General features: G+C 41.5%; 2 protein-coding genes across 2 annotated transcripts in view; one reads left to right on the top strand and one right to left on the bottom strand.

Annotated features, from left to right (window-relative positions):
* LOC131896791 (insulin growth factor-like family member 4) overlaps window positions 1–23,559 on the top strand; it is a gene marked incomplete at its 5' end in the record, with an annotated part of 64,021 nt that overhangs the window by 36,782 nt on the left and 3,680 nt on the right. The window lies entirely within an intron of this gene.
* Window positions 21,536–22,041, bottom strand: LOC131895318 (large ribosomal subunit protein eL29-like). The gene has a single exon (XM_059245765.1). The coding sequence runs from the start codon at window positions 22,010–22,012 to the stop codon at window positions 21,536–21,538; it is 477 nt and encodes a 158-aa protein (XP_059101748.1). The 5' UTR covers window positions 22,013–22,041.

Here is a 23,559-nt window from a genome sequence, read left to right as displayed (position 1 = left end):
TTGATAATGGCATAAAAACTAACATGTGGACCAATGGAATAAAATTGAAGACCCTGACATTAATCCATATACCTATGAACTTATGATTTTCGACAAAGAAGCCAAAATAGTACCATGGAAAAAAGAAAGCATCAAAAAATGATGCTGGCATAACTGGATGTCAGCATGCAGAAGACTGCAAATCCTTATCTGTTGCCATGAACAAAACTCAAGTCCAAGTGGATCAAAGACCTCAACATAAATCCAGTTACACTGAACTTGATAGAAGAGAAAGTAGGAAGTAGTCTTGAACACACCGGCACAGGAGACCACTTCCTAAATATAACACCAGTAGCACAGACACTGAGAGCAACAATTAATAAGCAGGACCTCCTGAAACTGAGAGGCTTTTGTAGAGCAAAGGACACAGTCAATAAGACAACATGACAGCCTACAGAATGGAAAAAGATCTTCACTAACCCCACATCTGACAAAGGGAAGATCTCCAAAATATATAAAGAACTCAAAAAGCTAGACTTCAAAATACTGAACAATCCAATTTAAAAAATGGGCTACAGAGCTTAACAGAGAATTCTCAACTGAAGAATCTCAAATGGCTGAAAGATATTTAAGGAATTGCTCAACATCCTTAGTCAACAGGGAAATGCAAATCAAAACAACTCTGAGATACCATCTTACACCCATCAGAATAGATAAGATCAAAAACACAGAAGACAGCTTATGTTGGAGAGGGTGTGAAGCAAGGGGAACACTCCTCCACTGTTCATGGGAATGCAAACTGGTACAGCCACTCTGGAAATCAGTATGGCAGTTTCTCAGAAAATTGAAAATAAGTCTTCCTCAAGACCCAGCTATACTACTCTTGGGCATATACCCAAGGAATGTTCAATCTTACCACAAGGACACATGCTCAACTATGTTCATAGCAGCATTATTTGTAATAGCAAGAACCTGGAAACAACCTAGATGCCCCTCAACTGAAGAGTAGATAAAGAAAATGTGGCACATATACACAATGGAGTACTACTCAGCTGTAAAAAACAGTGATATCATAAAATTTGCAGGCAAATGGAGGGAACTAGAAAATATCATCCTGAGTGAGGTAGCCCAAACTCAGAAGGACAAACATAGTATGTACTCACTCATATGTGGATACTAGATGTGAGGGAAGGGATGGCCAGACTGCAACCCACAGCTCCAGAGAGGCTAGCTAGAAGGGAAAGACTCAAGGAGGGACACAAGGATAGCCCATCAAAGGAGAAGTGGAGGAGATCTACACAAGCAGACTGGGAGTAGGGGGGTGGTGGAGGGTGAGGAATGGGGGATGAGAACATAGGGAAATAGGAGGGTTGAGCTGGAACAGGGACAGAGTAGGAGGGCAGGGAGGGAGATACCATGATAGATGAGGACATCATGGGAAGAGGAAGAGGCAGAGTACCAGGGAGGCTCTCAGGAATCCACAAGAATTACCCTACCTTGGAGTGCTGGCAGTGGTCTAGAGGATGCCTGGACTAGTCTACTCTGGTGACCAGCATAGTGAATGCCCTAACCATTATCATAGAGCCTTTGTTCAGTGACTGATAGAGGTAGATACAGAGATCCATGGCCAGGTGCCAGGCTGAGCTCTGGGAATCCAATCGATGAGAGAGAGGAGGGATTCTGCAGGTGGGGGATGTCAAGATCATGATGGGAGGACATGCAGGGATGACTGGCCACACTAGTGGAAGCCCATGAACTGTGGACTGGTGGCTGTGGAGCCTCCATGGGACTGGACTAGGCCCTCTGGATATGGAAGATGGTTGTTTGGCTCGAACTGTTTGTGCAGTGGGGAGGGGCTTGGTCCTTGCCTAGGCTCAGTGTGCCAGATTCTGCTGATTCCCCATGGGAGACCTTGATATTGGGGATGTGGGGTGGCTTAGGAGGGAGGGCTAGAGGGTGGGAGGAGGGAAGAGGGGCATCTGTGGATGGTATGTAGAGTGAGTAGAAAATTTCTTAATAAAAATGAAAAGAAAAAAAAGAATCTCCTACCAAGCAACACATAGCCACCATATTCTCCTAAGAACCAGAGAGGAAACAGAAACCAAGAAACAAAACACCCAACCAACAAAGATAAGATGAGATATCAGCACGCTGAGTTACAATCTTCCCAAACACAGATGCTTAGATACCAGCATAAAAACACAATCAACAACAGCTAAGACAATATGTCCTCAACAGAGCTCAGCAACCCTACCAGAGCAGGCACTGAATACTCCAATATAGCTGAAAGACAAGAAAAAGACCTTAAAACAGCCTTTATGAATATGATAGAAGTTCTTAAAAGGGAAATGAATAAATTCCTTGAAGAAATCTATGAAAACACAAATAAACAGTTGCAGCAAATGAATAAAATCATTAAAGACCTGAGAGTGGAAACAACTCAATTAAAAAAAAAAAAGAGAGAGAGAGAGAAATCTGGAAATGACAAATTCATGAACTCAAATAACAATTGCATAGGAATCTTCACCTACAGAATACAAAAAATGACACAGGCATTGAAATCACAATAGAGAAAAATAAAGGAAACATTGGTCAAAGAAAAATGTTAAATTTAAAAACCTCCTGACACAAAATATCCAGGAAATCTGGAACAATATGAAAAGAAAATAACCTAAAAATAATAGGAATAGAGGAAAGGCAAGATATCCAGATCAAAGGCACAAAAAAAAAAATATTTCTAACAAAATCAGAGAAGAGAATTTTCCCAGCCTAAAAAAAGATGCCTATAAAGGTTCAAATACATACAAAACACTGAATAGATTGGACCAGAAAGGAAAGTCCCCTCACCAAAAATGTACAGAACAAAGAAAGCATATTAAAACTTGTAAGGGGGCCGGGCAGTGGTGGTGCACGCCTTTAATCCCAGCACTCGGGAAGCAGAGCCAGGCAGATCTCTGTGAGTTTGAGGCCAGCCTGGACTACCAAGTGAGTCCCAGGAAAGGCGCAAAGCTACACAGAGAAACCCTGTCTCGAAAAACCAAAAAAAAAAAAAAACTTGTAAGGGAAAGAGACCAAGTAACATATAAAGGAAGATCCATTAGAATTAAACATGACTTCTCAATGGAGACTCTAAAAACCAGAAGGGCCTAGACAGATGTGCTACAGAATCTAAGAAGCCACAGATGCCAGCCAAGACTACTATATCCAGAAAAATTATCAATCACCATAGATAGAAAAAATATGTTCCATGATAAAACAAAATTTAAGAAATATCTGTCTAGCAATCCAGCCCTACAGTAGGTGCTAGAAAGAAACCTCCAACTTAAAGAGGTTAAACTACCCCCATGAAAACACAGGAATAAATAATCCCAGACCATCAAAGTCAAAAGGGAGAAAGCACAAACACACACACACACACACACACACACACACACACACACACATCACCAGCAGCAGCAACAACAAAATAGCAGGAATCAACAATCATTGGTCATTGATATCTCTCAACATTACTGATCTCAGTTCCCAAATAAAAAGACACAGACTGACAGAATTGATATGAGTACAGGATCCATCCATCCACTGCATCCAAGAAACACACCTAAATATCAAGGATAAACATCACCACAGGGTAAATTATTGGAAAAAATATTCCAAGCAAATATACTTAAGTAGAAAGCTGGTATAGCCATTTTAACAACTGATGAAATAGACTTCAAACCAAAACTAATCAGAAGAGATACATAATCAAAGGAAAAATCCACCAAGAGGACAAGTGGGTCTCTGATTTTTGTGCCTTCTCTTGGGCCCTTTTCCTTCTTTTGGTTTGTCCTGCCCAACATCTATGTAATAATTTTTGTTTTATCTTATATATTCTATTTTATCATAATTTTATTATATTTTATTAATATCTCTTAGAAGTCTGTTCTTTTCTGATGAGAGACAGAAAGAGAGGAGATTGGTGAAGAAAGGGGAGAGGAAGAGAGAGGAGCGGAGGGGGGAAGGGGAGAGGGAACTAGGAATAGCAGAGGAAGGGGAACCACAATCAAGATATTATATGAGAAAAAAATCTGTTTTCCATAAAAAGAAAAACAAAGAACTATGAAAAAAAGGAAGAAAATAAACAGGTTAAAAAAAACAATAAAACAAATCAAACAGACAAATGGGGGGGGGGGGAGAAAAGAAAAGATAAGGTATGAGAAACACACACATGCACACACATACACAAAAACACAAAATCAGAAACCATGATAGATAAGCCAAAGACAAGTAAGGGAAAAATTGCCCTGGCCAATCATTATGATACAAAACATCTCCAAAATGCCTTTGAATTCATTTTGTATTGGCCATCTACTGCTGGGCATGGGGCCTCACCGAAATGTGATTTGTACTCCCACTGAGATCCATTGGGGAAAACTAATTTTTCTTTTGTGGGCTCTTGTCAGTTGGAGGTGGTTTGGGTGCTAGGGATGGGGGCTTGTTTTCACTTCCCTTCTCAGTGCTGGGACTCCATCTGTCTTTGACCTGTGCAGGACCTGTGCATGCTGCCATAGTCTCTGTGAGTTCATATGTGCTTTGGTCCTGCTGTGTTTAGAAGGTCTTGTTTCCTTGGTGTTGTCTATATCTTCTGACTTTTACAATCTTTATGCCTCCTGCCTCCTCTTCCATACAGTTCCCTGAGACCTGAGAGAAGGAATTTGATGAAGACATCTCATTTAGTTCTGAGTACACCAAGGTCTCCCATCTTACACATTGTCCACTTGTGTGCCTGTGATGGCTATTCTTCATTGTAAATGTGACTATATCTAGAATGAACTAGAATCCAGATTTGGAGGACTCACTTTTGAGAGAGATTCTGCTTGGTTTGAAGTGGATGAATCCACATCTAGTTCAGACCTTTGAGGTAGGAAGGCATACCTCTGATCTGGACCTTGAGGTGGGAAGACTCAAGTTGTGGGGTACTGCTGACAGACCTGACCATTTTGGGGGAAGAACTGTGAAAGGACTTTGGAACTGTGAGCTAGAAGAGCCACTGAGTGTAAAGAACTCAGTGAGGTGTCCTTTAGAAGCCTGGAAGATAAAAATGTCGAGGTCAGTGCAGAAGATGGAGGCTCGGTTTGTGAAGTTTCAAAGGGAAGTTTAAAGACTCTATCAGGGGCCTTTGTTATTTTGAATTAAGATTCTGTCATTCTGGTCTGAAGAGTCATCTGTGATTAACAAGAGACCATTGAAATGAAACCTTCGTGTTATTGGGACAATTGATCCTGGTCAGCTGAAGCTAAAAAATTAGTGGTGATTGAGAAGAGGCCGGCATCATTGAGTTGAAATCTTCTGAAAGGTGTTTCCTGAGAACACAGAGAAGCTGCGTTCCAGAGTTGGCCAAGGTTATACTTTATTCTGGCAGCCAAACTTGGGAGTGTAGGAGTCACCCAGGTGGTACTGGTTTTAAGGGCATGAAGGGGTCACGGAGAGCAGTTGAGGATTGGCACTTTGAGAGGCTAGGAGAAGCCATTAGTGAAAGGGCAGCCTCAGTGGCAGTTGAGGGCCCAGGATTGAAGGGTTCATACAGAGCCTGTGAGAGGCTATTTGTGAAAGTGCAGCCCAGGTATAGCAGAAGACCTAGCATTTTGGAGATGGTGGTACCATGAGATGGCCACCAAAAACAGTAGCACCAGTGGAGTGAAACCAGTCAGAGGCTAGAAGACAAGCTGTGTGTGAGGGCAGAGCTGGAGAAGTGAACCAAGCTCTTTGGAGGAGTCCAGAAGATTATGAGTGGATCCCAGATATTGGATGGTTGGAGTTCGGTTTTGCTTTGATTTGTGATTGTGCCCTGATGTTACCCTCTTAAAGTAAGAAAATAGTTGTTTCATTTTTATTTTACTGGAGCCCAGTTAAGAGACTTTGAATTTTAAAGGACTTTGGAGTTTGAAAGAAACTGGCTACTTTAAAATGACTGAAATTTTAATGTGTTAATTTGTAAAAACTCTATGGCTTTTAAAGCTATTTATATTTTTAACTTGAGATCTTGGAGATTAATAAGAAAGGAAGGGTTGTGGATTAGTAGTGATGTGTTTGTGTGTCAAGTTGACTAGAGGTCAGTTGTACTGGCTGGTTTTGTGTCAACTTGACACAAGCTAGAGTTATCAGAGAGGAAGGAACCTCAGTTAAGGAAATACCTCCATGAGATCCAGCTGTAAGGCAATTTCTCAATTAGTGATCAATACGGGAGTTTCCAACCCATTGTGAGTGGTGCTATCCCTGAACTGGTGGCCCTGGGTTCTATAAGAAAGCAGGCTGAGCAAGCCACGTGAGCAAGCCAGTAAGCAGCATCCTTCCATGGCCTCTGCTTCAGCTCCTGCCTGCAGGGTCCTGGCCTGCTTGAGTTCCTGTCCTGACTTCCTTCAATAATGAGCAACAGTATGGAAGCATAAACCAAATAAACCCTTTTCTCCCCAACTTGCTTTTGGGTCATGCTGTGTCACTGAAGCAACAGAAACCCTATCTAAGACAGAGTCTCTGTATTAGTTCCCATCTACGATAGGAGGAAACTTCTTTGATGATTTTTTTTGAGTGAGGTCCTGATATATGAGTATGGCAAAATATAGGGGTCATTTTATTGCTATATTCCTTTGGTATAACAACAGGATTTGGTTTTATTCTAGGTCCACTGGCTATGTAGTCTCAGGTTCTTGGCCACCTAAGCAGTATTAGGCATGGGCTCCAGCTCATGGAGTGGGCCTTAAATCCAATCAGTGGCTGATTACTCCCACAACGTTTGTGCCACTATTACACCAGTGTGTCATGCAGACAGGTCACCATTGTATATCCAAAGGTTGGTAGCTCGGTTGTCCTCTAGTAATGTGCAGAGTACCTTTCAGTATCATGAAGACTAGTCAGTAGGAATGAAGGCTCAAGGTAGGCATCTCTTGACTTCTCAGTGATCAATGAGGTATATAAATGTTGTCTTCAACAATAGGGACTTACCAACAGATTTTGGAGAGCAGCCAATAGCTGTAAAAACAGCCGGTGATGTTTGGAAATTTCCAAGGGGCCCCTTTGGGCCAATGACTCAACTATATGTAATCCATTCCTGGCACTAGAGGTTATACTTGGAAAGAAAGGTCTAATTGGGATTTGTCTCTTCTATTATTTGGTGATTCCATTTATATTTCTTTCATATATGTATATATTTTAAGAAGCTTCTACTGTAGTAGGTTTCCATATGACCCCTAAAATAGCTCTACTGTTAACTGTACCTCCCTGTATTCCCTTCCTTTCCCCTCTTTTCTTTTCCTCTTCTGTTTAATCCTCCCCAACCCCCTCCTTCATAACTATATGTTCTATTTCTCCTTCCTTGGGAGATACATTTCTTCCCCCCACCACCCCCAGGCCTTACTTTATACCTAACCTCTGTAGTTTTGTGGGTAGTATCTTCTCTATTGAAAACTTAAAAGCTAATATCCAAAGATAAGAGAATTCATACCTTTTTTTTTTCCTTTTTGGGTCTGGGTTATGTCACTCAAGAATTTTTTTTTCCCTTGCTCCATCCATTTACCTGAAAATCTTATGATTTCTTTTTCCCCAGATGAATAATTTTCCATTGTTTAAATATACCAGATTCCCCTGATCCATTCATTTGTTGATGGACATCTAGGCTGTTTCCAGTTTGTGGCTATTATGAATAGAGCTGCAATGAACATGGTTGAGCAAGTATCTTTGTACTGAGATGTAGAGTCCTTTGGGAATATGCCCAAGAGTGGCAAAGCTAGATCTTGAGGTAGATCTATTCCCAGCTTCCTGATAAACCATCCCACTGATTTCCACAGTGGCTGTAAAAGTTTGCATTCCCAACAACAATGGGAAAATTTTGTTCTTACCTCATATTCTTGCCAACATGACCTATCTTTTTTGTTTGTTTGTTTTGACTGGTGTAGGATGAAATCTCTGGCAGTTTTAATGTACATTTCCCTGATGACTGAGGATGTTGAATATTTCTTTAAGTGTTTCTCAGCCATTTTTTTTTCATCTTCTGAGAATTTTCTGTTTAGTTCTATGCCTCATTGTTCTTTTTACTTTGGCACAGTAGCTGCCTTTTATCTACTGCTACTTCAGCCAACAATTGTGACATACAGTTATTGGCCTGCTTCTCTGGCAGCAGCCTAGCTGCTCAGGCTGCAGTCTGGTAGGAATTCTGTTCCCACAGGCACTGACTCTGTCGCCTCTGCTAAAGGTAGCTTAACTAAATCTCTATCATTCTATTTATAAATAAAACTAGAGATTCAAAGGCTGGGGTGAAAACCTGCTAGCTCAGAGAGGTTAGGTCACAACTAGCTAACCTTCTCTCTTTTCTGTTGTCTTCCAACAAGAGCACCCTTCCACTCCACAAAAAAAAAAAAAAAAAAAAAAAAACCTGCGCCATACCAAATCCCTCCCTACTACTTTCTGTGCATCTCTGTATCTCTCCTGAATGCCCTATGATTACTTTCTGTCAACACAAATGAAAACTCAGGGTTTACAGTCTGATCAAATATCCCCCAACACCTCATTTTTTAATTAGGTTACTTGTTTTCTTGATATCCAGGGTTTGGAATTTTGTTTGTTTTATTTTTGTATTTGTTTTAGTTATTTATATATTTTAGATATTAACTATTGGATTTATAATTGGTAAAGATATTTTCCCATTGTATAGACATTTTGTCCAAACGACAATTGTCCTTGCCATATAGGAGTTTACAGTTTCATGTGGTCCCATTTATTAATTCTTGGTCTTAGTGCCTGTGTTATTTGTGTTCTATTCAGAAACTCTTTCCCTGCACCAATGAGTCCAACACTATTACCCATTTTCCCTTTTTTTTCAGATTCACAGTATCTGGCCTTATGTTGGAGTCATTGGTTCCATTAAAGTTGAGTTTTGTACTGGATGATAAGTATGGATCGATTTGGATTCTTCTACATGTAGACATCCAGTTTGACCAGAACTATTTGTTCAAGGTGCTTTCTTTTTTCCAGTATTTCTGGCTTCTTTGTCAAAATCTAGGTGTTCATAGGTGTGTAAACTTATTTCCGAGTCTTCAGTTAAAATCCATCAATCCCATGTCTGTTTATATGTCAATGCCATGCTGGTTGGTTTTTGTTTGTTTTTGTTTTTCTTTTACTGTAGTACAATTTGATCTCAGGGATTGTGAGGGTCCCTGCAAATGCTTGTGGCCAACAGAGAAAGGAACTACAGGAGGAAAGAATGAAACCTGGTTCAATATGACTCACTTAGCCAAGCTGGTTCAAACTTCTAGAGTCTGACACCAGGTAGTCTATTTTAGACATATTTAAGTGCAGTACAATTTTGGGGAAAAAAGTTTTCTGATAACATTCATCTCAATCCCATGTGCACAATAAAGCTTAAGGTGTGACTGCATTGAAATTCTTTTGCAAAGTATGTATTACCTGTATCAGGAGAATGGGTTCCATTGACTGGGAAACAAAGCTCAAGATAAATGTCTAGGAAAGAGGAATTTGGAATAAAATAATAAGTTGGGGGTTTTGGGTGTGGCCTGGCCTACAAATAACAAGGTCACCAGATTATTAACAACACCCACTCCCAGCATTTTGAATGGAAAGCATGTATACACATCCTTTCTGTTGAAGACACAAGCATGCATTCTTAACATTCCTGGATTCTCTAGTGCTTATCTATGAGCTCATACCCTCTACACCTCCCATTTCTAAGTATTTAAAGAAAACAAATTGCAGCTGCAATAAAGGTCATGCTTCAATTCATTGCTTCATAGCTAGTCTAATTAATATATGCAAGTGTAAAAGAATTATAAGACTAGCTATTAGAGGACCAAGAAAAAAGAAAAACCATCTAACCATGATGGCCATTCAAAGGTCACCTGAGAGATTTTGTCTATCTCTTTATGCAAATCATTAATTTGAGCATCAGAAGTATGAGAAAAATCTTACACATCAAAACAGTAGATGCCAGGAAATTCTTGGCAACCAATATTATGCTCGAGAAACAAATAATCTATAGTAGCTCTGTTTTATAAAAATATTGTTCTCAATTCACCCATCTCAATTAATTCCTGCTAATAATTTTGCTGTATGTTAGTAGTTTTACTAATCATGCAAGCAAAATTTGAGACCTCTCTTTGTATGCTGGTAACCATTCTAGGGTGTGGTATTGTGTTCCCCAAAATATTGTGCACCCTAATAAACTTATCTGGGGTCAGAGACAGAAGAGCCACAATTTTAAACATAGAAGTTAGGCAGTGGTAGCACACGCCTTTAATCCTAGCATTCCAGAGGCAGAAATCCATGAGTTCAAGGATACAGCCAAGCATGGTGACTCACGCCTTTAATCCCAGAAAGCCAGCCTTTAATCCCAGGGAGTGATGGCAGAAAGTAGAAAGATATATAAGGCATGAGGATCAGAAACTAGAAGCATTTGGCTGGTTAAGCTTTTAAGTTTTGAGCTGAGAGCCATTTGGATATGAGGACACAGAAGCTTCCAGTCTGAGGAAACAAGACCAGCTGAGAAGTTGGCCAGGTGAGGTTAGCTGTGGCTTGTTCTGTCTCTCTGATCTTCCAGTGTTCACCCCAATACCTGGCTCAAGTTTGATTTTATTAATAAGAACTTTTAAGATTCCTGCTACACCAGGGCAACTGCTACAGGATCCAATAGATGCAAAGAATCATCACAATTTTCAGGGAGAGCTCTCTTCTATTAATTGATTGCAAAGATTTACTGAGTAAAATGGGTGTAATATGGCCTATCACACATAAACCTTATAACCCACAGGAAAGGGTAGTGTAAGCATTTTCACAACAAAAGATCTACCCCAAAGGCAGTTGTTTACCAAAGGGAATGGTGTGATTGAGGTTGAATTGCAATAAGGAGTGATATAAGTACATTTAAAGTATAAACAATGTGATAGAAAAACACCATTGACAGGAATATCAGAAGAAGCCTACAAATATAGGTGTGGGTAGATTCTGTTTTGTCCCCTGTAATTTGTAGGCGGGGAAAAGCATATGGGTAATTCCTATGCCATATAAATTTCTTTTGAAGAGCCCAGGAATAGAAGGGTCTCCTTAGATACAAAAAGATTGTTCTTGTTGACTGTCATCACCAAGTGAAGCCAGAGATTTTTTTCTAAATGACTGGCAACAGATAGCACTATTCTAGATACAATAATATCGACTTTAGTAAGCAGTACATTAGATATTCCCTTTTTCATCTTTATACAACTATAGTTTCCACTATCAGAGCCTTCTAAAGATATTTAATTGTGCTAAAATCTGTATTATTGCATTTGAAATCATCAGATTAATCTAACCAAAATATTCCCCACTTGTGTTACTAAATATTTGTATACCAACCTTCATCCAGACAAGTGGTTCTAAAGGATAAAAATAATCCTTATCATGGCAAAACTACTTCACACTGTCCCTATTTCAAGCGTACCTTTTATCCCTGCCCCCTCAACAAAACACATTTGGATTCTACATTGGCAAGCTGAGAGTTAACATGTAATACAGTCAGTAAATATTATAATAGCATCATTTTGGGAGTCAGTAGTGTTCTTGTTGTTCCCCAAAGTCTCAGTCTGATGAGTTAAAGTCCTGATGATGGATTCACAACATGCCCCCACGGTTGGGCATGTTTGCACATGCCCGGCGGACCTAGACACTTCCGCCTAGCCAGTTCCGGTCAAAATAGCCATTTCCGGGTCAAGGCGTCTCACGTGACCAGGACCCCGTGGCTTTGCATGGTTACGTAAGAGCACGCAACACAACCATGTGATCAGCGTATGCGTGGAGTAGCTACATCTACCTGTGTACGTGTGTGCCGACCAGCCTTTATAAGCTGGCACCATATTCCTGGCTCTCTCCTCCTCCTCCTCCTCCTCCTCCTCCTCCTCCTCCTCCTCCTTCTTCTTCTTCTTCTTCTTCTTCTTCTTCTTCTCCTCCTCCTCCTCCTCCTCCTCCTCCTCCTCCTCCACACATGTGTCTCTTCCACAGGCCTGAGCACTTGTCTGTCCTTTTTTCTTATGACATTTCCTCGCAGAGTAAGAGCGCCACTGAATAACTAACATCTGGTGCCGAGACCAAGCGGGCGCTTCCGGGTGCCCTGCACCTGGAAACCCGTAAACTGGGGACTGCTGCACACAAACTGGGGACTCTGCTCTGTACGCAACAGACAGCTCTCCATTTCGCCTGACCACACTAAACTACACCCAACACCGCTTCTCCAATTGGTGAGTCCCCCACTTTTCAGCCAGCGTAAACGGTTTCCTGAATCTGTAAGAACAACTGTTGAGCATTCAGCGCCTCACAAGTATTCTTGAAACCGGGGGAACCCCCAGCCAGGTCTTTATTGGCTATGGTCGGCCCCAATCGCAGGCCTAAATTTCTAGCCGTCTCCCATGTCTGCAGCCTTAGATATTCCTCGCAGTTGGACCACCGCCGTTGGGTGCATCCTGGGAGCTGTGTGAGGGCGACACGTTCTTCCGGCTTGATGAAGCAGCAGACGCTGTCTGGATTCTCAGGGAATCCTTGCCTCATGTGGCGGGGGCCCCGCTTCTCTGCTGATGAGCCCATTAGTGGCCTGTGCCCAGTATCTGTCCTTGGCCTTGGGGACGCCTGGGGCCTTGGCTCCGGATCACATTTGTTTTTTTATTTTTTTATTTTTCTGCCTCTCCGCTGCAGACATGGGAAACAAGGCTTCCAACCCTATTAGTCTTTCCTCTTCCTTAGGCTGTCTTCTTGAAGCTTTAAAACCTCCCAGCTTAATGCCTTACATAAAGATTCCTAAGCTGACCCATCTCTGTACCAAGAAATGGCCCAAATATGCTTTAGAAAATAACAAAAAATGGCTGCCGAGCAGCTCCTTAGATCCTGATATTTTACAGGAGTTATCTAATTTCTGTCAGCGTGCAGGCAAATGGAAAGAGTTGCCCTACATCATAGCGTTCTTTTTTCTGAGTGCTAAACCATCTCTTCTGGATTCCTTCTCTCCTGCTCATATGCTCCTAGCTATGCCTAAACCGGAGGATTCTCTGACTCCAGTATCTCTGACTCTAGATCCTGCTAACGAACCTCCACCTATCCGACCTCCGGCTCCTATCCCTGCTCCTAGGGCGACTGTTCCTTCAGCTCCTCTTCCAGATTCTTCTGCTCTAAAGCTGATCCTCCTTCAGCAGCAGCTGCTTCTCCCTTGGCAGTGGCCACTTCCAAAGGCCCTGCCCTGGCTCCAACCTTCACCCCACCACCAACCCTTCTCAAACTGCTAAATTGCCTGATTCCAGCCATCCAAACCCTTCCACTGTTCTCCCTTTGCAAGAGGTGGCTGGTGTAGATGGACTGATTAAGGTTCATGTTCCATTCTCTCTGGCAGAAATCTCTCAGATAGAAACTACGTTGGATTCTTATACTTCTAATTCTGCTTCCTTTATTAAACAATTTCAATATATAACTCAATCTTATAGTTTCACCTTTCATGATACATACATAATATTTTCTAACAATTTACTTCCTGAGGAGTGCAGGTGGGTATGGGAACAGGCTAGGACTCATGCAGACGAAATTCATCAGAATAACCTTTCACACCCTCCAGGAGCTGAGGCGGTTCCTGACCGAGAGCCACACTGGGATTATAACACTCAGGGTGGCTGTCTAGTCAGAGATAGGTTTATTACCTGTCTCCTGACAGGTCTCCGTAAGGCTGCCCTAAAACCAGTAAACTATGAAAAACTAAAAATGATAATTCAGGATAAGGATGAAAATCCATCTCATTTCTTAGAGCGGCTCACCAAGGCTCTACTTCAGTTCACTAGCTTAGACCCGGAGAGCCCTGAGGGCAGGCAGCTCCTAACGACCCACTTTGTCTCACAGAGCTTCCCTGACATTAGGGATAAAGTTAAACATTTGGAGAATGGCCCTCTGACTCCACAGGCAGATGTACTGGCAATAGCATTTAAGGTATAACATGGGAGAGATGAAAAGACCCAGAAAAGGAACTGCCAGATGCTGGCAAGCACCATCCTACCAGCTCCCCAAAAGCCATCTGGTCCCAGCCTTTATAAGCCGGTGCCATATTCCCGGCTCTCTCCTTCTTCTTCTCCACACATGTGTCTCTTCCACAGGCCTGAGCACTTGTCTGTCCTTTTCTCTTATCTTAATAAAACTCTTGTTAGTGGATTCTGTTGTGTTTCATGACATTTCCTCGCAGAGTAAGAGCACCCTTAAATAACTAACACCTGATATTTCCCCAAGTTATAGTCTTCCTCTTCCTCTTCCTCTTCCTCTTCCTCTTGGGACATCTCCTCTTGATGGGTTTGTCATTGGCCTTCCTGTGTTTCACTGATCAAGTGGTCTCCAGGATGAGGTCCTGGTGAGATGCATCAGATCAAGAGTCATCTGGGACTTTATTTTCTTTAAAGACATAAGCATAACCTCATCTCACTGTTAGAGGAACATCAGGCCCTTTCCATCAATTAGTTTCTAGACATTTTCATTTAATATATATATATATATATATATATATATATATACTTTAGGCTGTGTCTCTTTTAGGGCAACATGCTTTGGGAGACAGAAAAGGCATTACCCTTTAAAGTGAAATTTTTAAAAATTTTTAAAGTTAGTATATATAAATATAATTTTTACAAATTTAAAATTAGTGTAGCTAAATGTAGCATAGTATATGGAGAATTAAGTGGACATCCACTGCCCCCTTTTTAATGATTAGTATTTGCCAATTAAGTTTTTGATGGTGTTTCATAATAGCTTTACCCTGTGGAATGTAAGACATTTTAGTACCATGATTAATATTAAAACTCTTTAAATCATATGTTAACATAAGTAGGACCATTATTAGTATTTAGTTGTAATGAGAGTCCTAGAAAGAACATGCATAAAGAGCTATTTGGCAAAGTCAAGTTTCAGATACGATACAATGGTATTTTCTCAGAGCTTCCAGTGCCTCGTGGGATGTGTGGGACTGTGTTCTATAGCTGACTAGATCGGAAGAGGCACTATGCATGCCTGCGGTGAATTTCAGCACAGAATGCTATATACCTGACAGCAGAGATGTCCCACACACAGACAGCCATAGTTTCAGATGACAAGCTGGTGTCCATTCATTACTAATTATGCACTAAAAGCTTGGAACATCATATAAAACAATGCTTATATACTGTGTAAAATAATGTCTTAAATAGATGATATATTTTTGTGAGTCTCTTAACTTTCTTGCCAGTCTGATTCTTTATAAGAACAAAGGCAGGAATAAAACTAAAATACAAATAAAACATGTCGGGCCCCACATGTTTTAGCTCAAGTTTGGTGACATGTCCTGGGACATGACTTCTGCATGAGTGACTCAGCACTACCTGACCTAAAATAGGCCTCTGCCTAGTAACTGTTCAGATGGCATCATCTCATTGGCCTGCTATCCTCACCCCATCCCCCCATCACCCCAACCTATATAAGTTCACTCCTGATACAATAAAGCTAGTTCCTGCTTCTACAAGACTCCTGGCCCAGTGTGTTTCTCTCCGGTGAACAGGAAGGGAGAGGGGTGCTCGACACTCATCATCCCGCTCAGCCCCAGGGAGAGACCAGCTGGCCCGGTCCTGCCTCCACCCTACCTGTCGATCAGACTGACAAAAACACAGAGAAATAAGGGAACTAACATATGTTATGACTCAAGTGGACTTAATAGACATCTCTTAATAGATGTCTACAGAACGTTCTACCCAAACACAAAAGAATATACCTTCTTCTCAGCATCTCATGGAACCTTCTCTAAAATTGACCACATACTTGGTCACAAAGCAAATCTCAACAGATACCAAAAAAAAAAAAAAAAAAAAAAAGAATAACCCCCTGTATTTTATCAGATCACCATGGCTTAAAGTTAGAATTCAACAACATACATTACAGAAAGCCTGCAAACTCATGGAAACTGAATAATGCTCAACTGAATCACCACTGGGTCAAGGAAGAAATAAGAAAGAAATTAAGGACTTCCTAGAATTCAACTAAAATTAATGTACAACATACCCAAACTCATAGGACACTGTGAAAGCAGTGCTAAGAGGAAATTTCACAGCACTAAGTGCCTACATAAAGAATATGGGGAAAATTCACACTAATGATTTAACAGCACACCTGAAAGCTCTAGAACAAGAAGAAACAAACTCACCCAGGAGGAATAGACACCAGGAAATATTCAAACTGAGGGCTGAAATCAACAAAATGTAAACAAAGCGAACAATACAAAGAATCAATGAAACAAAGAGTTGGTTCTCTGAGAAAATCAACAAGATAGACAAGCCCTTATCCAAACTAAACAAAAAGACAGAGAGAGAATTTCCAAATTAACAGAATCAGAAACAAAAAGGGAGATATGACACAGACACTGAGGAAATCCATAGACTCATCAGTCATACTTCAAAAACCTGTACTCCACAAAATTGGAAAATCTCAAAGAAATGGACAATTTTCTCAATAGGTACCAAATAACAAAATTAAATCAAGACCAGATAAGCAATTTAAATAGACCTATAACCCCTAAGGAAATAGAAGCAGTCATTAAAAATCTCTCAACCATAAAAAGCCCAAGACTAGATGGTTTCAGTACAAAATTCTACCAGAATTCCAAAGAAGAGCTAACACCAATACTCCTCAAATTACTCCACACAATAGAAACAGAAGGAACATTGCCAAACACTTTTTATGAGGCTACAGTTACCCTGATACCCAAACCACACAAAGATGCAACACAGAAAGAGAATTACAGACCAATTTCCCTAATGAATAATGATATAAAATTACTCAATAAAATACTGGCAAACCAAATCCAAGAACACATCAAAAAAAATATCTACCATGACCAAGTAGGCATTATCCCAGAGATGCAGGGATGGTGCAACATTTGAAAATCTGTCAATGTAATCCACCATATAAACAAACATAAAGAAAAAGAAAAAACACAATCATCTCATTGGATGCTGAAAATTCCTTCAACAAAATCCAACACTGCTTCGTGATAAAGGTTGTGTAAAGATTAGGAATACAAGGAATATACCTAAACATAATAAAGGCAATTTACACCAAGCCAACAGCCAATATTAAATTAAAAATGGAGAGAAACTCAAAGTGCTCCCACTAAAATCAGGAACAAGACAAGTCTGTCCACTCTGTCCATATTTATTCAATATAGTACTTGAAGTTCTAGCCAGAGCAATAAGACAACAAAAGAAGATCAAGGAGATACAAATTGGAAAGGAAGAAGTCAAACTTTCACTATTTGAAGATGACATGATAGTCTACATAAATGACCCCAAAAATTCTACCAGGAACTCCTACAGCTGATAAACACTTTCAGTTATGTGGCAGGATACAACATTAACTCAAAAGAGTCAGTGGCTCTCCTATATACAAATGATAAATAGGCTGAGAAAGAAATCAGAGAAACATCACCCTTTACAATAGCCACAAATAATATAAAATACCTTGGGGTAACTCTAACCAAACAAATGAAAGACCTGTATAACAAAAACTTTAAGTCTTTGAAGAAAGGAATTGAAGAAGCTATCAGAAAATGGAAATATCTCCCATGCTCATGGATAAATATTACCAACATAGTAAAAAATGGCAATCTTACCAAAAGCAATCTACAGATTCAATGCAATCCCCATCAAAATCCCAACATAACTCTTCACAGACCTCAAAAGAACAATACTCAACTTCATGTGGAAAAAAAAATTCAGAATATCTAAAACAATTTTGTACAATAAAGCAACTTCTGGAGGCATCACCAACCCTGACCTCAAACTGTACTATAGAGCTATAGTAATAAAAACAACTTGGTTCTGGCATAAAAACCGACATGTGGACCAATGGAATCAAACTGAAGATCCTGACATTAACACACACACCTATAAACACCTAATTTTGACAAAGAAGCCAAAACTGTACAATGGAAAAAAGAAAGCATCTTCAACAAATATTGCTGGCATAACTGGATGTCTACATGTAGAAGAATGCAAATAGATCCATATTTATCACCATGCACAAAACTCAAGTCCAAGTAGATCAAAGACCTCAACATAAATCCAGCTATACTGAACCTGATAGTGGAGAAAGTGGGAAGCAGCCTAGAATGCATTGGCACAGGAGACCACTTCCTAAATAAAACACCAGTAGCACAGACACTGAAAGAAACAATTAATAAATGGGACCTCCTGAAACTGAGAAGCTTCTGTAAGGCAAAAGACACAGTAAATAAGACAAAATGGCAGTCTACAGCATGGGAAAAGATCTTCACCATCTCCGCATCTGACAAAGGGCTGATCTCCAAAATATATAAAGAATTCAAGAAACTAGACATCAAAATATCAAATAATCCAATTAAAAATGGGCTACAAAGCTAGACAGAGAATTCTCAACAGAAGAATCTGAAATGGCTGAAAGACATTTAAAGAATTGTTCAACATCCTTAGTCATTAGGGAAATGCAAATCAAAGAGACTCTGAGACACCATCTTACACCTGTCAGAATGGCTAAGACCAAAAACACTGGTGACAGCTACTAATGTCGTCCTGTAGTGGGAGCAATCACCTCCCAAGACATTAAGACCCAGCAGAGCGACCTCAGCGGCTCTAATTGTCCTCTAATTTTCTGCTGAAATCGGTCAGTCTCAAAGTGTTTGCTCTTTCTTGGTGTGCTAGTATTACGTACTATGTAAGAACAATTAACAAAACATTAAAATCACAAAATAAGCATCTTTTTAGTTCAAGGAATCTGAGCCCATAGGGAGTCGAGAGTGCGATTGGAGAAGAGGGTAAAGAGATCAGAGTAACCGTTTAAGCCTCCCTAAGAAATGATCCTGCTCAGATTTAGTTTTCGCCTCTTGCAATTATCTTTCAGGCTGTTTTGTTCTTTTCCCCTGTCACAGAGCCAGAGGGCGGGTCTGACTCGGGAAGGCAGTTAAGGGCACACACAACAAGGGAAAACGTGCTTGAATCTGAGAGGTGGGCAAAGTCCACATTCTAGTCAGCAGAGCTGCCCTGGGTGGTGGGTCGGCAGTGGCTGCTCCACTTAGATGGTGCCAGCGTGGGGCGGGGTGCCTCATCAACCAGATAAGCCTCACGATTTTAGCTGTAAAAACCCATGTGCAGGAATGAAGCTAAGGGAGGAGTGAAAACAGAAACTGCTTGAAGGTGGGAAACAATTTAAATCTTTGTCATTGTGAAGTTGTCAGAGTCTGAGCCTACGTATCACCTTCCTACCCCCACCCTCACCCCACAGACACCTTCGCCCCTCCTGCAGGCTTGGGGCCATCTGCTCTGTTCTGCTCTGCGGGATCCCCTGCAAGGCAGAGGCTAGTCTCGGGCTGATCAGAGGAGCAGGGCTCTTTACATCCTGCCAGGGCTCCGGAATCTGCACAGCCAGTTTCCACAATGCCCGTCTTTTTCTCCACTGTCAGATCCCCTGTTGTAGTAGGAATAATTCACAAGTAAACAAACAGGCTTTTTCTGTGCAAAACACTATCAGGACGTTCAAGCTCCTCAGGGTTCTGCAAATGAAGAGGAGTTTCACCCGGGGTCTTCTCTGGTTGACACCCCACAATAATCATAATCCTGTGTGTGAGAAAAGGGGGGCTTGGTTCAGATAAAGGAATAGGGGCCATTCCAGATGGTTTTTAAAACTGTACCATCAAAAAAAGTAACTTCTTCCTCATCCTCTGAGGCATTGCAGTGGAGTGAAAAAGCCAACACACATTTTAAAAACCTAAAGGACAAAAGGAAGGTCATTATTGTTTCTATTAGTTTCAGCATTGCCTAAGTAGTATCTTGCTGCAAAAAATGTTAACAGCCCAGAGACTCATCTTGCTCAATTAATGATCATTACACTATTGTACATTGCTGCGGAAAATCTTTATGTACACTTTGACTATTTGCTGCTCTCATTAGTTTAGTAAAGGCTAAATGGTCAATAGCTAGGCAGGTAGAGGTTAGTTAGGCAGGACTTGTGGACAAAAAGAAAGGGGCAGAGATGAAGAAGGGAGGAGTCCCTAGACAGATACAGAGGAAGCAGGAGATGAACATGCCAGTGCTGGAAAAAGGTATCACCACATGGTAAAGCATAGATAAGAAATATGAGTTAATTTAAGTTGAAAGATCTAGTTAGTAACAAGAGTGAGCTATGGGCCAAGCACTTATAACAAGTCTCTGTGTGCTTATTTGGGAGTGGGCTGGCGGGACAGAAAAGTACATCGACTGTAATGATATGGTGCATGGGAGGCCCTGGCTGGCCAAGCCACGGTGTCCCAGGCGTGAGAAAAGCATGCCATGCAGACGCTGCGGCAAGCTGTGGCTCACGGGAAGTCACTCAAACCCCAGGCACTGCATCCACGTGGAAAGAGGGAGGTGAAGAGAAAGACAGGGAGAGAGGGGGGCAGAAAGAAAGAAGGGAGGGAAAGCAGAGGTGTGCGCGCCTCATGGCGGAGGAGAAAGGAACAAAGAGGACAGCAAAGGGGGAGGAATTTCCTTCTTAAAGGGAATGCAGGATGGCATCAGGAGGACACCCAGCGGGTCCCCAAGGGGAAGGTCAGACTACTAATACCTACAGTACATGAACTTCATTTTTTACCTCCATATTCCATTCAGGAATCAAGAAATCAGCTTTCTGATTGAGGTGATGCCTCCCTCTCCCAGAATTTAAAAAGAGAGGGAGCAAAAGGTGGAAACACAGTTGTAGGAGTCGGGTCCAAGAAACTCGTCATCAGGAGAAAATTAGCAAAGTGTGGCAGGGCAAGATGGTGCAGAGGTCCCCTCCATCTTGTATTCTTGCTGACGTCATTTCAAGTTTAACAGGAATGTGATTTCCCTGGTGTAAATCCCTATGAAAAATCACCCAGTTCTACTCCAGGCACCAAACATCAAGATGCCCCGGGCCAACTTAGTGTCTATTAAACTGCCTGCATGATCAGAACTTGCCAGGCCAGCTGCCAAGTAAGAAGACAGCAGGGTGTGTGTGGTGTTTGCCTTTAAAAAACCTCTTACCCTAAACACTCAGTGCTACTCTTGGGTCCCAAATACCTGAATGTAGTCCCAGACAGTTGGAATAAAGACTTTCAATTGACTGTTAACTGCGTCTGAGTGGTCATCTCTGGTGGGGTCCCCATAACAGAAGACGGTGTTGTGTTCAACACAAACCATGGCAAATAAATCCACATTTGAGACAAGAGACAAGAAGAACAGAAACAAAGTACCAAGTGGAACACATTGTTTATCATTCAGATGGTGTCTCCCTGACATTTCAAGCCACAAAGCTCAGTCTGTCTAGTCTATGTATACCTCTATTCACAAAAGAATGCTTCACACACGCTAGGATGGATAAAATACTCAGTAAATTGAAGATATGTTTTATAGTTGTCATTTTAAAAGGACAAGCAGAAAAAACATACACAAGAAACAGAAGGGAACAAAAGCAGTGTCCAAAGAGCCCTCACTTTGTGTCTTCTAAATAGAAATAATCTAAAGTTCTAATCGTGGGCAAATATGTTCAAAAGTTGGTGTGGGGCCTTCACAGGGGCCTGGGCACCTTTGGGAGCCTGGGCTGGAGCTGAGGCCTCTGCCTTGGTTTGAGCCTTGGGCTTTGGCTGGCAGAGCCTACGACCCTTGGCCATGTAGTTTCTAATCTGCTTCCCGAGCTTGGGGTGAGTGATGAAAGCAAGACGACTGAGCTTGCGGCTGGGGCCCTTTGGCATCTTGGGCTTAACCGCCTTGGGCTTCACAAGGGCCTTAGTGGCCTCTGCACGCGCACTCACTGCCTGTGCATTGTTGGCCTGCGTCTTCTTCAGGCCTTTCTTGTTGTGCTTCTTGGCAAAGCGCATGTTCCTCAGGAACTTGGGGTCCACCCCCTTAAGAGATTCGTATCTTTGTGACCGGGGTTTCTTGATACCATTTCTGTGCCATTTTCGAGATTGCTTGTCTGTGGTGTGGTTCTTGGACTTGGCCATGTCGGAACGGTAACCAGCGGCTCCTGAAGCACCTGGGAGACAGATGGACTGGTGTGACACACCTACACACTATTTGCAGATGATCAGGACCCCATGCTGTTTTTACAAATAAACTTGAGGCAGGATCTGTTTAAAAAAAAAAAAAAAAAAGTTGGTGTTTATAGAGTACAGCCCACCAACTATTCACTTACATGCTTGGTGTATGAAATTGTAGAGGGCAGGAGGGCCTTGTACTCACAAAGAAGCACTATGAGAGCCAGTAATGTTAGCCATGCAGGGGTGGCTCCTCCATGGAGATGATAAAACCAAATAGCTGCATTTCAAACAGAAACCTGAGAATGGATTTTATTAAAGACCTAGTGAACGGTTTGGTATCTGTGGGGGCAGACCTCACCGTAATTCCCCAGAATGATTATCCCAGACTCTTCCCTCCCTAGGCCATTACCCATCCTTAGGGGACATGTCACAAGTACTTTATGGCCTGCTGACTTTTATGTTATCAATCAGAGGCCACATTGGATTCTAGGCCTTTTAGTTATAGAACACACCCTCATGGTAACATGTACTTTCTAAAGGAAGTTCTGTGTAGTCACACCTTATGCTTATTGCACAGCCGGAATTGGAATTATTATTGCCTGGAGACCTTTTCCCAAATTCCATCATATTTAAGGATGCCGACAATAAACTGCTATTGGGGACTATGGGGGTCCAGCCCCTCGATAGTCCCCTCCCAAGGTCTGGAAAGAATCTACAACCAGCTGATAATTAAATCTTTGATGAAAAGAAATGAATCTATGTGCACGAAACTCCTCAGTCCATACATTTTATTCTTCTGGTCAGTTCTCTCTCTATACAGCTTCTATTCTGTTCTCATGCCTAGCTCCTTTCTTGCTTGATTTCTCCTTACATTAATCTGCTGTCCCCTCTAAGTGTTATCTTAATTCTCTCACCTTAGTTCTGCCCCATCTAGGTTCTCATCCATCTAGTTCTTTCCCATTTTAGCTCCTCTCTCATCTCCTTCCTATCTTGTTCTTCCCCATCTGGCTCTTTCTCATCTTCCATCTCGTTCCTCTAATACTCTATTCTCCTTCAATCTAGTTCTCCCCTGTCTCAGTTTGTTCCTCTCAAGTTCTTACCCATCTAGTTCTTCCATTCTCTTTTCTCTTCTCCATCTCCTTATTCTCTCAGTTCTCCCTAAGTCTCTCTGGAATCCAATTATAAACCCAAGCAATAGCAATCCTCTGGCCTAGCAAGGTCACCAAGCTTGAATTCTATGGGGTCAAAAAGGTAGGTAAGAATTTTCCTCAGGTAGTGACTGTCAGGCCTTCTTTTACAACCCAAAATGGGAGTGATAAAACAGGAGGTCAACTGAGTGCTAATGACCAGTTAGTATATCAAAAAGGGTATCTATGTGCTCAGTCTACATTTCTAGAAGTGGTTAGGTAAGAAGTTAGGGGTCTATTAGTAAGGTTATATAAGAAAGGAGGGTCTCACCCTAAATTGCACAAGAAATAAAGCCATCTGCCTGACCTAGGAGACAGGTGTTG

Source organism: Peromyscus eremicus, chromosome 1 (assembly GCF_949786415.1).
Source record: "Peromyscus eremicus chromosome 1, PerEre_H2_v1, whole genome shotgun sequence".
Classification (NCBI taxonomy): domain Eukaryota; kingdom Metazoa; phylum Chordata; class Mammalia; order Rodentia; family Cricetidae; genus Peromyscus; species Peromyscus eremicus.
Note: the sequence above shows the minus strand (reverse complement) of the source record. Positions and strands in the feature narration are given on the sequence as shown.

Bases quoted from the DNA above. Each gene is read 5' to 3' on its own strand.
- LOC131895318 (XM_059245765.1), bottom strand. From the start codon at position 22,012: ATGGCCAAGTCCAAGAACCACACCACAGACAAGCAATCTCGAAAATGG.